We start from the raw sequence: 19,240 nt of genomic DNA, 5'->3' as shown, positions 1-19,240 counted from the left end.
GACCATTTCAGAAACTAGTGGGCAGTTGTTCTCATGTAAAGAACAGTTCCTCCAAGCTTCTGAAACCCTTAAAGGTTTGCTTTGTGCAAGTTACCTCTCTCACTCTTCGCCCACCAACACACTTTTCTGTCTGTAATTTCACTTCTTTGTCCACTGTGCAACCTACAGATTTGTAGAAGGACACTGATACCGAAGGAAGCACGACGAACAGCAGAGTCCTCCACCACAGAAACACACAAGCACTGCACGAGGGCTGACGTAAGGACAGACTGCAAACAGGAGCTAAACACAGCCTGGCAGGAAAGCATTGCACTTACATTTTGTGCAATTACTTTACCTCAGCTGTTCCCACTTGGTTTTGTGTCCATCCACTTTCAGTGTTTCAAGAAACACAGCAAGCTGGGAGATGAGCTAGATGACCTAGAAAGTCTTTTTCATTTTTTGTCTATGAACTTAGACCCTAATAATTCACAGTCCTGGGTTTGAGGCAGCTTAGCACTAACCTTTCCCTCTCAGTTTGCCAATCCCCTCAAGACAATTCTGATTTGTACTAAGGGCAAGAATTTAGGAAAATTGAAGTGCATGGAACTGATTCAACTAATAAAAAGAACATTGTGAAACATTACCTAATTGTTTAGTAATGTTTTTATGCATTGTCTAAATTTGGGCTTGGAAAGGCCTTCAGCTTAATAGAGATACAAACAGATTCTAAATGCTGGATGTACAGGTTTTTTAATGACATGGGGGTGTCATTTAGTTTCATCCCACATCCACTTCTAAAGAACAGAGAACACTCATACATTCAGAAAATGAAGCATCTATATAAATGAAGCAGTATAGCAGTTACTCTCAAATCCTAATATGAATATACAAATTCTTTTATATACTGCCATTTACATACATATTATTACTTTCTCTTTTTCTTAATCTAAATAAAATGTTACCTTCTACCACTCATTACAGAAACAATTTTCCCTTACACTTTTTACTTATACTTTCGATAATAAAGAACTTTGAAAGGAATAGTGGCATTGCTTTTGTATACTTAAGTGAAGCACTGGAGACATTTTAAAATCCTCTAGAATTCCTCTTTCTGAAAATTAATCATCCATAAAGATACCCATCACGTATATAAAAGATGGTACTTTGGCTATCTCCAAGCACAAAGTGAACTGAGACACAATTCTCTACCCTGTGAAAGTAGACCCATATAGGACTAAATATAAAGTGGTGAATTTTATGTAATAACCCAGAGTGAAACTTTCAAGATAAGCATTGTTTTTTGCCCTTCGGTTTACAAGTGTGGTAATCCTGGGCAACTAATCTTGACCTCTCTAAGGGCTGATTATTTAGGACCTACAGAATGACCAGAACATCTTCTCCTCTCCATAAGATAAAGATATGTCAGGGATCAAAAGGGAATTTGATCATCCACCCTTGACAATTTCTCCACTCCATTTTCTGAGCAACACCATAATTTATTTCCTTTCCTTTTATCTCTCTCACAAACTCAAGCATGAAATTCTGCATACCAATCTGTCCTCTGAGGAGATACAGATCAAGCAGCCTTTGGATCCTGTCAGAATTGCCCTTGCACACATTAAAAGGAGACAGTTACTAACCAAGGTAAAATTCTTAGAAATACACATAGTTGGAGTTTGAAAATGCATCTGAGTTACTGCAAAACTGTTAATCAGGAAGCCACTAGGTGGTCCTGAAAAAACATTCAGCTCAACTGTACTATGTACTCCTAACTGATCACTTAAGACAGAAATAGGCCACACATTTACAGGCTGTAAGATCAGTCTCTCTTTATTTATTTCAGAATAAGAAAAAACATGCTTTCGTAGTAGAAATGGTGTTAAGCCACAAAGCCCATAGCAAAAATCATTCTGAATCAGAACCTCCAATTATGCTTAAGTACAGCTTCAGAAGTTTAGCTTTAGAGACCCTGGGTTTAACTTTTAAAAACTTACTATTTGCGGTCTGAAGAGAGATGAGGTCAATTTGACCAAACACTTCCTGGGGACAACACACTGGAAGGGAAGAGGGCTAGAGACTACTACAACCACAAGAAGCAAAAAGTTTCCACTTCTGAAGGGACATGGGCGTGTGCCACGTATCTAGGACTATCCATTCTGCACTCACAGGCATCTCTCCAGATTCTGAGATGAACCTGTAGATCCACTCAAAGTAACATAAAAAGGGAGATGGACATTTAACTCTGTGTTTAGGTACTTCAACAGAAGTTGAAAGACATAGACCCTAAATCCTTGCACTAATCAGCTGGCTTCTGTGATGCACTGCTCAGTTTAATAGCCCATATTAAAAGTTTAAGGAGAAAAAAATACATAGTTGATGTATTTACTTCTTGAAATGCACTGATAATCTGAGAAAGAGCTAAGAGAGAAAACATTCAGAAATCAATATGATCTAGCACTATATCACATTTACATGGATTCTATACTGTTGCAGTATGGTATCTCTCAAAAAACAAAGGTGTCTTAACTTACAATTACTTCCAGCTTTCCCTGGACATCATGCGACTTGATAACCCAGTTGACAGACTTTTTACACTTGAGGATAAGTACGACGTCTCTGACGAGTTTGGCGCCTAGTTGAGATGGTTTAATGTCAACAATTATATCCACCTGGAAAGTACTGTATGTGGAAAATAAAGAGAAAGTTAAACCAGAATGCCAGAAATTTTCAGCTATCAACCTTCTTCCAATCCATCAAGTTTCCACTGTCTGGCCAGCTGATTAAAATGCTGGAGATTATCCCGGGCAACACAACATGTGCAAAACAGATTGTTATTCCGCATACGCTTAACTGATTTTGCACAACAAGAAAAACTTTTTAGACTAATAATATTTTTGTCTCCTGTTTACAAGAAGTGTGCTACTCATTTCAGCTATTATTTAGAGCAGGTTAGTTCTATTACTAGCAGTTAGCTTTAGAAAGTAAATATAGTTTTCTTCTTTCACTGTGACAGTGCCTAAATATAGCTGTTTGTTTCCTCTGGCTATAAGTGTATTAAAGCTCAAAATAATACCTTAAAAAAAGCAAAAGGACAGATTAAGCAGGTTAATACAAAAAAAATGCACAGATACTATATTTGGGAGTGCCTCTGCCTAGGCAGTTAAAATGTGCAAATTACTTTGCCTAGGATCTTGCGTGTGTTGAGGAATTAAGCCATGTATCCAGTTTCCAATATTTCTGGGTATATACTTAGTTTAAGAAAGAAAAGAAAACAGATGTCCAGCCTACTGCTTGCTGGAAAATAGATGAACAGTATCCAAATTTTCAAGACCTCAGTAAAATAAGTAGAGCAAATGGGTTTACAGCCATCTCATCACACAAAATATTAATTCAACAGAAAAACCTTTACTTCCAGACCATCTTATGGGGCATATATCATAAGAAAGTGCTCATCCCCAGTAACACATTTCAACTAATATTCTGCACTGAGACTCAGTGTATCTTGGGACCTTTGTTGCACCTCCTGGAGATGGGGCTGTCATAACACTGCGAGGGACTTAGAATGATGCTGATGCTAGAGAGCAGCTCTAGCTCTGTATCTCAGCACATTCTCACTCTCCCACGGTTGCTAGGCAAGAATATTCTCAGGCTCTGGGTTGACCATCTTGCAGTGAGATAACTACCCCTCTTGATTTCCAAAAAATAGGTTAAATCTTTAGTTGTCCTTTCAAACAGATTTAGCGTATTTAGATGATACTTTACCTGATTGGATTGGAATTTGGAGTGATTAGTTCAATGATATGAACTTCTCTTTCTCGGGCTAAGTGAGAGATAAGGCACCCTTCTGCTGTTTTTGGTTGTAGGTATCCCGCGAGGTAATTTAAGGAGAGAAAATTCTTTTCTATGTTGCATGAAGGAGGAAAAACTTGATCTGGAGGTGGGAAAAAAAAGAAAGCGTATGCACCTTTACACATCGATGCCAGCTTACATGCATGTATGTATTGCTTCTGATTCAATGCAGCACTAGATTTCATGACCTTCAGGTCATAAGGTCAAAGACCTTATGTCTTTAGGCTAAAAGGTATCTCTTATCTACCATATGCACTTATTACAAATCAACATAATATTGAAAGATATATCACTGTTACAACAATACAGCACATCTCTGATGTAAAATGCATACTTCTAAACTGAATAATTTCTATTTACAGATTGAAATATTTAGTGAAAGAAAATGACTACAAAGAGATATCAGAAAACAACAGTGAAGCAAAAATACATGAGCATTTAAAAAATGAATAAAATACATTTAATTTGTTCCTTGTACCTTTAAAAAAACATATTTCTTTTGAAATTAACTCATAGAAAACTGTTGTGAAAAATTCCTTCTCCCTTTAGGAAATGTATTATTTTTTTTGATTGTAAGCTTACCATATTTAAAAGATCGCAGAAAATATTTTCCATTTCCTTACTCAATATGTTTTCCTATGTATTGTGTAGTTTGAGTGAGTATTTTGTAGAAATACTGCAGTTCTCTTGTGCATGGAATATTGAACATAGCAAGAAAAGGATTAAATCAGTTGTTGATATTAAGGAAGTCTGATCATAATATCCATAACTGAAATGAAGACATTCTAGAGTAGATACTAAATCTGTCTTTTGTTTTTAACCTCCTATATCTCATGATAGCTTCATGAATATCAACTAGAGTACAATGCAAAAAAATAAAATCCAATCACTTGGTATGAAGTCCTCATGCACAGCCTACATCGCTGAACCACATGGAGCATTATTTCCACTGAAAAACAGGAATACTTTGTATTTGAAATACCTTTACATATGAATTGTCATAAGACACAGAAGGACAAAGAATTGTGTTCAAAGACACAAAGTCCTGTAAGAGTATAATTCCAAATGGCTGGCTCTTTGACCTTTGCCTTACAAAGAAGGCTTTCCTATTATGCATAGAAGCAACATAGGAAAAAAAAATATAATGCATTATATGTGCAAAGCTATAGATGAACTCTTAAAAGCTGAGCTGAGACCACTGTTAGCATTTGGTCCCTAAACGACAGCTGAAATGTCACCCCTGAAGCACATTTCTGTGTGGTACATAACTTTCCAGGGAGAGCAGAGACGCCTGTGACCCCGGCCACTGCAGAAACAATTAGGGGAGTTTCTTCTGATCTTACACAAAGTAGTCTTTGAATATTAACCTTGCTGTCTTCCCTATAGAATCTATGAAAGCTGCATGAGGCTATGAGGCTGTTACTATTCATACTGCCCAAGCAAAGCACTCCTCTTACATCTGGTATGTGCCCTGCCAGATTAGCCTTGAATGCAGCTGCAGTTCTGCCAGCTCCTCCCACAACAGCACAGAACAGAAAATGATCCCAAATGGTCTGTACTGAGATTTAATTTTTAGATACATATATATATAAAAAAATATATATATATACACACAGAAACAGAGATGAGATACTAGGTGTTTGCTCCTCAGCTGCTGTACAACACAAATCAAGCCATAGAATAACAGCCTCAGAGTAGTTTGTGGACAATTACCACACATCCTATTGTTTGCCATTGCTAAGAACTTGGTTCCTGGGCCTGGACCTTCCATTAAATGCCTCTGGAGCTCTCAAGAACTGCTGCTCTTACCACCTCCAGCACAGAGGCTCCCCAGCCTGGGCCTCCACTTAACAGCACGCTTTTCCTTTGCAGCTGATTTTAACTCTGTCATTGACTTCTTGGCATACACATTTACTTTCCCCTTCACCAAAAGATATTTACTTTCATCTGTGCCAGTCACCAAGGTCTGGGCTGGAACAGAAAAGGGGATCCATGTGATCTTTGCTCACTACACTACTTTTCTTTCTTAGTTTCAGGGCTGTCTACTTTGGAAAGGAACTACAGGTGCCTGCAATCAATTAAAAACCTTACTAAACCAGCCAGCAAGCAGGCAGTTTATGGACCCTGTGCCTCACTAATCTCCACAGACTCTCAGTACTGAATCAAATTAGTGGTTTGCCTGCAGTGCCCTCAGTGGAGGGTCTCTGGCGAGCATGCCCAGGTGCCTTGGGGCCCTGCTTGCCAGAAGGCACCTGTGGGGCTCTGGGCAGTGGCCAGCAGCCACATTTCCCTCCTTCTGTGCCAGCCTGCTCGGATGAAGACAGAGGATTGCACACAAGGATCTGTAGCTTCTGTGGGCAGCATCTCCATTTTGCAGGTGGGGACAGACATTGTCTGCTGTATTTCTCACAATTTAGGCATCACTGGCAAGTTCTTGGGTATGCTGGATAAAAGCCAAGTATTCCAGCTTAAAATGACAATGAGGTTTTTGTGAAAATGAGCACCATTAATCAGGTGTCAATCTCCAAGAGAGGCACCCTGGGCAGGACCAGTTTGATTCAGCAATTAAAATCCCATCCAAGAAGAGCTTGCCTTTTCAAGTCTGAGCTGGGGATAAATGAGGCTTTTGGGATTTTCCACAGCCACTCTGATGGCAGGGCTTCTTCCTGTGTATTTTGCAGTTTACTAGCCCCCAGCAAGATGGAGATCAGACCCATGATTGACATTTAATGGAGCAGGGAAGGGGCTGCAGTGGTCTCTGGAGGGAGGGTGGGAGCTCTTGGTAGTACTCACCCCCAGCAGGACACATAGATATCATATGACTCAATGCAATGACCGACCACCAGTATTGAACCAAACAAGCATGGTGTGCAGGATACATGTACTAGTGTGCACAGGGTACAGATTTGGAGTCAGGACTGAAGCTTCAGCTTCTTCAAGGACAGGAGCAGTGTGCTACCATGCCTAAACAGACTAGATATTTTCCAGTCTAGTTATGGCTATTTTTTTTCTTATTTAGCTAAGAAATGTGTTGGAATTAGGCTCCCTTCAGGCTAGCACATCTGCCCTAGATTTATACTGGTGGTACTGGATGCATTAGGTAACATTTCACTAACTGATAAGTATTCCTGACTTGTGCAATTCTATCTTATTGAGGCATAAGGAATTAAACTGACTTCTGTTTAACAAAGTGTTCTAAGATCACTTTCACCATGAGCAGTCTTGTTTTCTAGAACCTAACAGTTATTGTCACAGCAATCACTTTGTCATCTCCTTCACTACTCAAAGCAAGAACAAGAACCTCACTTCTTGTGCCTCCTTGTTCCAAACCCTCATTCTGGCCTCTTTAAGTTCTCGCTGTGCTCACCATTCCTGCCATATTTGATCAGCCACTCTAAGGAATCAACAGGATTCAGATGCACTTGGCCCTGATCCAGTTTGCTAGCTCACTCAGCTGCCTTCCATTTGCAGCTTCAAAAGTGACTTCAGAGACCATGGCTTCAGAAGCAGTTTTATTCTGTGAAAGATCCCCCTTCTTCAGACCTTTCTGTCCTCTTGCTTGCACTTTCTGTTTGCTGCATTCAACTACAGGCTCCACTTCAAAAATATTATGTCTCCCGGTTTAAGATTTTTCTAACTTGAGTGAAGCTGGAATGTAGACAATTACATTAATACTGCCATTAAATTCTGTATCGGTCACATGGCAAGGAACTACTTCATATGACCAGTGATAGATTATGAGTAATACTCGCTGTGATTCATAGACTGGCAGCTGAGAGTAACTGACTAAAGCACTTGAGGGGTGTGAGTTTTGTATGAAAAGCCTGAAACGCCCATTAGCATATGCTGTGGTTTGTGGAATCCAGTGATTCCATCATTCACTCTGCAGAGAAGCAGACCAGGTCCACAGCCCATGTGGTTTCCATAGAACTCCTCACACGACTGCTGCAGTTCAAGAACTGACCCTCTCTCCACCCCTGAACACACACATAACCCCCACACATACACACACATTCATCCCTCTGCCAAGAATTTAAATCAAAATCAAATATGGTTACAGCTGAGCTAGTTTGTAGGAGCCTTCTCAGAAACAGTCTACTTTGGTTGCCTGCCAAGTTCCATTTTGTGTACTTACTCTTAATTAAATTGTATTTTAACACATTCTAAAGATGCTGCAAAAGCTCTCCTATTTAACTGGCTAATTTTACTGGAGATGTGCAAATCAAACAAACAAATTTTTATCTGTTCTCTGACATCTAATTAAATGCTCATCTCTGCAACGCAGAGACCACTACTCCCACGTATAGGTTCCAAGAGCACTTTAATAAGCTAATAAATATATTTCTGAATAATTTTCTGGCATTAAGATCCAAGACTGCTGCCAAGTAGAACAAAAATCACCCAGGGGAATCCTGTACAAATTTGGCAGGATTTGGATAAAACCAACACAGGCATGCTCTGATTTCGGGGGGCAAGCCTCATGCTTCAGGAAATCAAATGATCAGATACAGGTGGTCTTCCACAGAAGGTTTTTGGGCTTGTTCTGTTTTGTTTTTGTAGCCAACTAGTTCAGCTATATAGGAGTTTCTCTAGAACTATTGCTGAAGTACTACTAAATGAGGCTGCTGGTGCTAGTAAATTCTGAGCCCACCAGTAATCATTGTATTTTGGTAAAATATTTTATTGGTTTCTACTTTTCCCATCACTCAGCTTCCTGAAAGACAACAATTAGTTTCAAAATATCTGGACCACTAGCTGCAATGCAAATCAGTTCCAGTTCACTTTTACCAGCCTTTATTCTTGCTGCTTCTGGTTTAGCCTAAATCTAGATGTTTGCTTTAGCCTGAACTTGGATGACATCTTCAGCAAATGGGAAAAAAAAAAAAGTGAATTGCAGTCCCTTAGGGAAAAAACTCTGACAGCTTAAAACATCCCATACCAGTGAAAAAGAGAGTTTCACCCCCAAATTACCCTGCCTAATAGCAGGAAGTCTGCTCTCCCTGCAAAGTTCATTTTACTAACTAGGTAACAAACCTGAATAGAGATAAGCAGGGAATAAACCCTCCTAAACCAACTGCCTTACTCCATGAATGCAGTTAAGAGAAGAGCTGTTTCTCTTGTGTTATCCATGGTTTATGACCAGCTCAGGTGGGACTGTCCCTCAAATGACAGGCTGTGTGACTGGGAGCCAGCTGAGGGAAAGCCAGAAGGTGCTGCAGAGGCTCATATAGTTCAGTTGTTCCAACAGTGCTCAGCTAAAGCCCAAACACCCTAGTGTGGGCCTGTGAAACCCCTGAGGAGTTGAAGTCCTCTCCCACCTGCTCTAGGCCACCTGATGAATTTGGCATGTAGCTTACAGGGACAGGAAATATCTCTCTTTGGGATGAAAATAAACAAGGAGAATTTACTTTGGTCAGAAAAGCAGTAATTTTTTGCCTAAAGTAGTCAGGATCCGTATAAAAGCAACTACTGAAAAAAACTCCACAAACTTGGGTCTTTCTATAAATTACCCTCCCCTTCAGTCCTTTAGATGAAGACATTCAACCACCATGAGTAGCTTATTCCTTTTAAAATGTGAAGCTTTGACAACTCTAATATTCTGGCCAATTACATCCACATTTATGAGCATAAAATTATGGCACTAGAATCTATTAAAGGTTGCCTAAAATCCAAGGTCTGGTCTTTAGACATTATTTCTCTGCCTTCCCCTTTCATACATCACATCTCTTGGAAAATGAGAGCTATGTTTAAAAATTAAATGTGAAGTAACACTACAGCAAGACTTATTCTCAACACCTGGAAGTGACTATCAATTCTGCTGGTTTTGTTTTACCTTCTCCGACTTTAATGTAGATGTTTCTTGATATTTTGAGTTCAGTGAAAGACGTTACTGCACCATATTCCTTCTGGGCCCACTGTAGCAGATGTTCATTTTTCTCAGGAAAAAGCTTTTCTTCCGTTTCTGCTGACAAGGAGAAATTTCCCTTCTCAAACTGAACAACGGAACCTAAAGACACCTGATGGGAATAAAATCATCTTTTTAATGTGGTTATCTGCACAGGTAGCATGTCTAAGCAATGTGATCTGTCACATCCAAAAGCATTCAATAAAAGTGATTATGGTTTACTTCAAAAAAAACCCGAACTGCACATGCTTTAACATCTGCGTAATGATTCCTTCTTCAGAGATGTTTTTAAAAAATGATGCATGCATCACCCTTAGAAAATACGTTGCATTAACTTGACTGGAAAAATGAAAATGTTGTTTAAAACAGTCAAAATGAAAAAACATTAAGTAGAAGTGTAATGGGTTCTGTGGGAAAGCCTAAGATTTTGAAATCCAGCTTCACTGGAGTGGCAATAGCATCATCCAAGAAAAGAAGAGGGTGCAAAGACTGGGAACTTCAAGACTGCAATGGTCTTGAAAGATAAACAAGTCATTCCAGATGTACTGCAATGCAAGATCATCCCAACAGCAACCTTTTGATAACACTGTCCCTGCGCAGGGATGGGGCCAACACCTCCAGAACATTTGGCAGCTCTCAGGAGGTCTGTATAGCAAGTGGTGAAATCATGTCCCCATCTACACAACCTCAAGGAGCCATCACCCACCCTGTACACTTCACTGTCTCTTCCTACAAGGTGCTTGGGGATTGGGGCCTGCATGCCCTACCCAGGCTGGCCCTTCCATTCATGTCACTAAGATCTAAAATATCAAGTCAAGAACAACTTGTGCTTGAGTGAGAAAGCACAACAAGTTGAACAAGCTTTCAGGTTTGAACACATCAGTGAAGATTTCCTTTGGACAATATTCCCTGCAGTAGTGTGTACGCAGTGCTTACCCAGGTATCACACTTAGCCCATACTTCCAGACTGCTGCAGGAGACAAGGCTGCAGGAAAGTACCACCATTTTCTTGTCCCCAGAGCATCTAGGGAAGAAGTCTGAGTCACTCTGCTGCTCCCCTCCTCGTCTTTCTACTAACCCAGATTTCTTGGGTGGAACCAAAGTATGTTGTTTGGTTTTTTTTTTGCAGCTGAAAATCCAAAACTAGTGATGATGATCTGAAGAGTGAAAACTACATTGTAACTATTTCTAACCTGTCCTGCTATTTACATGTTACAGCACGATAATGGTCATAAGGATCCCTCTGATCTTTTAAATGACAAAATACAACAATAGCAAGTATTTAGAAGAGATTATGTGAAGTCAGGTTCCAATTACAGAAATTACCTAACTGCAACCAGCTATTACCTTCCCTGGAGCTATTGTTCACTGCACTATTTCAGGATGTTATATATTAGTTTGTTTAGCACCAACAAATGTTTGTCAAAATAGACAAATTATACCCTTTGGCACATGGAAAAAATTTCAAAGTTCTTCTCTGTGCCTCCAGCTATTATATTAGTATTTATTATACATACATCACATACTCTTAAGAAAGGGCCCATGTAATTCAGAGTTCATTCAGGTCTGTCACCAAAAACCAGCTTAGAAATCCTTTTGCCAGAATAGTTTTCAAAGTTTAAACTAACATCTGTTTCAATTCTAAATGATCTTATTTGTTTTTCATTACTACCACAAAACATTTATTTTAAATGAAAAAAGTCTTTATTTAGTGTAACATGGAACACACCAGATTAGTACACTTCTCAGATAAGAGAGCAAACTGACATTAAAAAAAATTCACCACCCCACATCTACAATACCAGGAAAAGACAGCAACAATTTATCTTGAAAAAGCCATGGATTGATTTTAAGGGGCATCTCTGCAATGCTCATAACACATTAAATTTTACAGTGTGCACAGTCTTGTGGGATGAAGAGCACACTGACACAGGACCAGACAGGTCATGCAGAGACCTCTGAGCAACGTTGTCTTTTGTATCTGAGAAACGTTGTCTTTTGTATCTGAGACGTGAGGCATCTTCATAGAGCTCTGGCCTAACTAAAAAATCTCACATGCATAAAAACTTCAGGATTTAAGGACTTAAGCCATTATTAATTTGCAGGGATATTGAATAGATGCTGGCATTCCACTCTCAGGAACAAAACTCCATAACTACCTCAAAAATGTTACAGTTTATCCACTAAGTACAGTAATTGCTTTTCATTTACACTGCTTCACAATATGTCTGTTTGGGTTTTTTTGTCATTATCAGAGAACAGGTTACACTGATACTTCTTTTAAGATACTTGAGTAAAGTATGAGATAAAATATTATTCCTTCTAAGTACTGACTAAAGAAATGCATCAGCTTGCAACAATGCATTTTCACTGTTTTTAATTCGATATTTGAGATACTAAAATTTCTGCTAACACGACAGCTTTCTTCCTCAGGATGCATTTCATTTTCCATTTATTACCAAGGAAAACTTGAAAACCTTCTGCAGCACTCTGTGGCATGACAAATGTCTTCCTTCAAGACAGATGCTATCAATGAACCCCAAAGTTACTGAGTTCTACTATAGAGGAACTTGCAGACAGAGTGCAGAGCAACTCAGAAGTATGGAACAAACATCCTCACTAAATTATGACACAGTAAACATCTTTAAATAAACAAGAAGCTTATAATAATTTATTTTTTTCATCACATACTGAAGTCTATTTGAAATGCTGGTTCCACTATCAGGTTTTAGAAAGGAGTGTAGAGTTCCGCTGTGCCTGCCAATGTTGAGATTTTTACTACACGGACCTAAGGCAAAGTTAAGTGAGCCAAGCACGTTATTTTTTCTGGAAAGAATTCAAGAGACTCTTCCAAAAAAGGCAACCATCACTGTTTCAACACCTGCCTTGAACATTAACTACTTACTCTTCAGAACAAACCAAAAGCAGCTCTCTAATGTACTTAGGATAAGTCAGAGCATTAAAACCATATAATTTTTTAAAATATTTGGGAATGTATCAACAATTTTTATCTGTACACTCATTACACAGAGTGATTAAGAAACTGCTGCCACATAACCTTTTATCTCCTCACTTCATCTTCTTCAGTGGTTACTTTCAGAGGGTGCAGAATGGAAAACATGCCCCAGCTCTATTTCTTCCTGTTGTTGTGAGGACATTAGAAGTGACTGTACCAGAAACATCTTCTGTTGCTGAGTTCACCTACATGTCCTGTCATATTTCTGAGGCTAAAGTAGGAAACTTCCAAGCTTGACATGGAAAATCAGTTTGCAAGATACTGGCCACAGCCACTAACCACAGCAAGGCCTACAGTGCAAAGGGCTCTTCTGCAGTAAGAGGAAACGAGGATCAAGTACAGTATTTTGAAAATTTGCTACCTAAACATAAGTATTCTATTGAAGAAAAAAACATGTTTAGGTATATATCTCAATTACACACACTACTACCCTGCTGACCATTGGGGGAAACAGGGATTGTTATTCCTTTGCCCTGTACAGAAGCAAGGAAGCATGTACCCTTCATGCTGGGGAAAAAAACCAAAACAAACAAACAAACACCTTTATATGTCCCTTAAGAAAACTTTCCAGTCCTACAAAACTGCCCTTGCAAGGCTGCCACGGTAGTTCAGAAAATCAGCAACCTGGCAGAAGTGTCAAATGGCATAAATTACTATACCCCAGAAGGAACAACTCTCAGAACCAAACCCGAGGCATCTCAAATACATGCACCTGGTGAGTGTGAACACTGTACACACACAAAAGAGTGTCTTCTGTTTCTTATTTTACTTATTTCCTTCTCTCCTTTTAAATGTTTATTATCTTTTTTTTTTAATAAACTTTGAACCTGATCCAGGGGGGATATTTACTTTGTTTGCTTTATGACATTTTAAGTATTTAATGTAGTTATAATTTAGAACTCCCAAGCAGGAAGCAAGCTCATAATTTAGCCTTAAGAGAGAGGCAGGCACCTTTGGGAGATTACTCAAAATGCAAAGTTAAGCGTCCAGAGCTACACAGTGTGAACTAATCCCTACCCTCACAGCACAGCTACTCCACTATCCACCAAGGCCCTTCCAGCACAAGTGACCAACAAAGCCATTTATAACGCCAAGGCTGAGGCAAATATATTAGCAGGATAAAAACAGCATCCTTCATATTTTTATATAAGCCATATGCATTATGCATTATTAGACCTGTGGCAGAACATGTAGGAAAAGAGTAAATCTGCACAGAACAAAATTTAAAAAACTTAAACTGACTTTCAGAGCAGCCCATATGGGGTTCCAACTCAGCTGGTGGTTTTTTTATGATGTTCTTCAATGTGCTTTGCTCTCCTTACAGAGGAAAAGTAAAGCCATGGAGCAATACCAAGCATTTGGAGATGCAAAAAATTATCCTTTGTTGTTCATAAAACCACATACACCATAGAGTAATCACCAGGGCAATGATTCTCTTTGGTAAGTCACTAAGAAACATGCTGCTTTTGAAATGAACTGCAACATTTGTTGCAACTCTCAGCTTTGTACAGCCCTTACCAGCCACAGAGGTGCAATGCTTTCAGGCAGTCATAAATTTTTTCATTTTCGGTTTCTTGAGAAACATTCATTTAGTGTTCTCAAGACCACTCACAGTCATCACAAAATTCTACTTCCAGTTTTCACATTTTTTTAAAACAAACATGTACAAGCAGCATTCTTCTATTTACATTGTAGATTTTAATTCTGCTTCCTAGGAGATGCTCAGTTCACCAACTGGCTTTGTTAATGTTTGGTTTGGGGTTTTGTTTTGGATTTTTTTTTTTTCCTCCTGGGTAGACAGCTAGACTTGATGATCTTAGTGGTCATTTCCAACCATGACAATTCTGTGTGATTTAGAGCTGCTCAATATTTTCTCAGGCTGAAAGCAGAACCTCGTGGGATCAGATTCTTGCACATCTTAAGGTATCTAGAAAGAAGATCCTGGGGTTTCCCAAAGCTGAAACTGTGTCAAGACAAGTGCAACTTTCAAAACCCTCATGAAACCGTTACTAGAAGGACAAAAACGAGTGTAAAAGGAAAATCTGTTCCCAAAGTTTAGTGCTCAGGAGGAGTTTAATTGTAGCCATGTAATTCCACACACCTCTCTTTAATCTAACAACATCTTAATAGACTCGAGGTAACACTTGTTTAATCAGAACAAACTAAGGCAGCAGAAGCTTTTCCAGGGATGCCGTTTCAAGTTAATGGAAGAAAAGGGGAGAATTAAAGCATATCTACATATCTATGCAACTGCAACTATAGTTTCCACTGGAATTGATGACTCGCAACCTGTTGTGATTTATTATCTCTATGTCACTGACACCAATATTCTGCCAAAATCTGCTGCCTGCTTCTGTAAATTTCCACTAGGTAAATCCCACTAACTGAAGCAAGCAAAGGGAAGGAAACATGACCACAGAAAAAGGAAAAGACCATCACAGCTGCCTGTTCTAGGCCCTTCAGCCTCCTGCCCACTCTTGAAGCTGAAACATCAACCAATAAAGCCTGAGTTTTGCAGGATGGCTTAAATCACCTGGGACAGGGAAAGATCTACTATGAAATATGTGATACTCTTAGTGAACCAAAAAAACCACAGGACTTGAACCTCCTATCAAAGGAGAAACTAAGGCAAAATGATCCACCTTGCTTCCTCTGAAATTTACTGGCAAGTTGGTATTTTTGAGATATTTCTGCCCAATCCAAAGTGCTTACAGTAAAAGCAGAGGGCACCTAAATATAATAAAATTGCCCTATTTTGAGACATCATGCTGCTACATACAGACATTTCACTATATGCTGCATATTTGCTTCATGTACTATATCTTGCTTCCTAAGCCAAAAATACAGCTTCTCTCCTGTGACGCCTTCATGAAGCTAGCTTTGAACGTAAAAAGAAAAGGAGAAAAAACCGAAACAGAACAAAAAAACCCACCCTAGATATTTAAAGATGCCCTACTAAGGCTATTGTAACACTTAAACTCCTTTAACTCAATGTGGACAATGCATCACTTCCAAATGTGTATTCACCACCCTGTTATTTTCTGCCAGCTGTACTTGTGACAAAATCCTTCCACGTTATTGCCAAGAATGGAAGAACTACCACCATATGAACAACCACCATACATAGCCTGAGGTCCTCCTGGTATTTCTGGAAGTAAACCAGTTATACAGACTAGAAAAGCAGGATTTTGCAGGCAGTTGAATCAGGTCAAGAGACAACTCTCCAGGGAAGTTTACTATTGTGAAAAGCACAAAAAGAGTTACTATTTACTAAACACTGTTTTAATTAGACAATGTTATTTTCGCATTCTTTCAAAAGGCAAGGAAATGGTGTGGGGAGAGGAAAGGGGAATATGAATTCTGCCAAGTGGAAAAGGGCAACTACAGGATTATTTCCAGCTCCTGAGTAGACGAATGATGACGATTTACAAAAAAACAAACTCAGGATTCTATAGAAATGTAAATGTCCTTTTAACTTCCTCTTCACACTGTTACATAACACTGAAAATCTACTGCTTTTATTTTGAATAGTGAAAAGTCACTATTTATACCAAATTTATCACTAGTCATGCATTTCCAACCCTTTCTCACTCTTCTAGCAGAGTACTCTTTTCACATCTGGGGCTGTTCAACCAGTGATTGGAAATTTAGCCTCCTGATTTCCCGTTAAATACTAGGCACAGGAAAACAAATAACACTTGTTTTTCAGTGAGCTTTGTCAGTCATCCAAAATCTAGTGCAAACCATAGTACAGCCTGTGGTTTGGTGGCAGAGACCCAAAATATGTGAACCATATTTTCACAAAGTGAAAGGAATAAACCAGCTATTGGGTGAAGTAGTAAGATCCCAGCTTTTTTCTTTTTTAGAAATACAGAAATTAATAAACTCTTCAAGCTATCACTTATTTTTCTTTAAAGCTTTTATTTTTTCTTTTCAAATCTCAGGCCAAGAGCATGTGATCTGGTTTTGTATATCATTACTGCTGTTGCTTCCTCCATTTTACTAACTTAACACACACATTCAGGCCTATTAAAAGGGTTCTAGTGAGTAAGGTTATTTGCTCGCGTAAGTGCTTTCTCATCCATAATTCTTACTCATTCAATCGCCTGAATAACTGACTCAGAAAAAGAGCTGAATTATCACATCTTAAATAAAATGACATAAAATCACATTTGTAAATATTTAGGAGATTTTTTTTTTTAATCTATTCTAACAGTGATTTCTGTCAGGATATATCACAAAGGATTGGGACCCTGCTTTTCTTGATCTAATTCTCACTACTTTCACTTGTCCAGTGAAGACATTCCTACATTATAAAAGCAATTGAGAAAGCTACCCAATCTAAGGAAAAAATTACTACTTGCTGAGTAGCACCTATAAAACCCACTTTCTGGGCAGTTTCATAAAACTTCTGGTTCTCTGCCAAGACATGTTTGCAATAAACTGCTTTTAGGGAAGGAGAGAAATAGTAAGTTGATGGAAAGGGAGGCAATTATGTTGTTATATGAAAACTTAAATGTGTTACGGTGCAAGAGGTCTGACAAGGTTTCTCTGCGAGACCGACCTGTAACAAGATGAGAGGTAAAATAATTTTCTACAGGTATTGTATATCTTATGTATAATTACAATCTGTCAGAATCTAACCAGCCTAATCACCAGTGAAGATGCTTTTCAACTTCCTGTCCCACTACCCATTTATGATACAATTTTGGCATTTATTTCCTGCTGAGGAAAAAAACCAACAACCAAGCCACTTAGCACAGATGCTAAGTATCCCCCTTGCTGAACTAAGCAGACCTTCCCACCCATGAACTGTGCTTCTGAGTGATGAGGGGGGCTGATGGTCCAGCCTATAAACACTTCAAAAGAAAATGCCCATTCCTAACCTGTTGTATTTTTGTAACATGCAAAAACATCCAAGCAGATGAATATGACTAGATACATCAGTAATCAAAGTGGTGATTTTCATTTATTTAATTGAAATACAATTTCATAGAATCATAGAATGCCAGGTTGAAAAGGACCTCAACCTTTTTAGTTAATACTATAGTTACATGAGATGGCTCAGTACCCTGTTAAGCTGAGACTTCAAACTGTCCAATGTGGGGGATTCTACCACTTCCCTTGGGAGACTATTCCAATGTTTGACTGTTCTCATGGTGAAAAATTTACGTCTTGTGTCCAATCAGAATCTCCCCAGAAGCAACTTGTGCCCATTACCACTTGTCTTTTCCTTATTGTAATAAGGTCTCCCCTAAGCCTTCTCTTCTCAAGGCTAAACAAGCCCAGTTTGATCAGTCTCTCCTCATATGGCAGGTCCTCCAGTCTTCTGATCATCCTTGTGGCCCTTCTCTGGACCCGCTCCAATCTGTCTGCATCCTTTTTGTTTATTTTGAAAATAACCCTGTCTATGGCAAATGTATTGTTAACACCACACTGTGTGCTCACCATGCCAAAGTTTTTTAAAGACTATTCACTAGTGTTCTGTCTGATATATACAGGGGAAAACATGGTCTAAGCAGCAAAATGACAACACAATAAGGCAAGAGACGAGTAAAGAACAACTTGCTTTAGCACCCATGCCCTATCTCAGATGGCTTCCTCCAAAGTACAGTCGTTCCATAAGTATCACCATGTTTCCACTCACTGCCATGGCATTGGAAAAGTGTCTTCAAAACATGCCATTAAAAAAAAAAAAAGGCCCAGAACAAAACCTTTGGTTTAGCTGGGGCACGTTGTTTAATTTTAATGATAAATTATTCCACTGTGAGGTTTAGCCACCAGCAGTCATGCTGTGAAAGTGAAACTATGAGCTGCCTCCGTGAAGACAAAGTCTGAGACCTGTCACTGTGCTGAGTGAAGCTGTGCACCACATGACAAAAATAAGTGTAAACCCATGTGTATACACCAAATTTATGTTTTTACACTTAAAAATCTTTATCAAAAAGGTACTTTGTGAGTCCCTCCATAATTCAACCGTACATCCCAAAATTATATTTCCCCCCCCCCATTCATTTTAAACTTCTGCCTAATAAAAGACCAGGCCTAAGACAAAAAACTGAAACTTGAACTGTATGATAAGAACTTAAACTCCAGCCTAACTCATTTTACTGTATTTTCCTGGTCTTTTGGATATATGCTGACACAAGCTTTAAATCTTTTAATGTTCTCATTTAAATAAAGCAATCTGGGGCAGCTCAGCTGCAGTGGAAACTCAAACAATGAATTCACACAGCGAAGGTAGCAGACCATTTCCCTAATGAGAACTGAGAACACTGAGAACACACAGCCCTGAGCCTACTCTCTGCTTCAAGACAAACACCATTTAAGTTCAGTGTGCCTTAATTTCTCCACCTGTAACAATGGTACTAACAGCACTTTACAGAATGCTCTGACCTGCTCATATCCTGGCGTTTTATTCTTTGTTAGAAATAACCTTGAATCTTCCAATACAATTAAGTTGTACATTTTATTTATTTATTCAAACA

At 38.9% G+C, this 19,240-nt stretch overlaps 1 protein-coding gene across 2 annotated transcripts in view; it reads right to left on the bottom strand.

The window, feature by feature from the left end:
• Positions 1-19,240, bottom strand: part of TGFBR3 (transforming growth factor beta receptor 3) — a 115,978-nt gene that overhangs the window by 27,006 nt on the left and 69,732 nt on the right. For both annotated transcript variants that reach the window (XM_051625324.1, XM_051625325.1), the window contains exons 5-7: positions 9,665-9,848; positions 3,745-3,913; positions 2,514-2,661 (exon numbers count right to left, since the gene is read on the bottom strand). In XM_051625324.1, the coding sequence (XP_051481284.1) occupies positions 2,514-2,661; positions 3,745-3,913; positions 9,665-9,848 (501 nt within the window). The remainder of the gene's footprint in view (positions 1-2,513; positions 2,662-3,744; positions 3,914-9,664; positions 9,849-19,240) is intronic.

Source organism: Apus apus, chromosome 7 (assembly GCF_020740795.1).
Source record: "Apus apus isolate bApuApu2 chromosome 7, bApuApu2.pri.cur, whole genome shotgun sequence".
In the NCBI taxonomy this organism is placed as follows: Eukaryota; Metazoa; Chordata; class Aves; order Apodiformes; family Apodidae; genus Apus; species Apus apus.
Note: the sequence above shows the minus strand (reverse complement) of the source record. Positions and strands in the feature narration are given on the sequence as shown.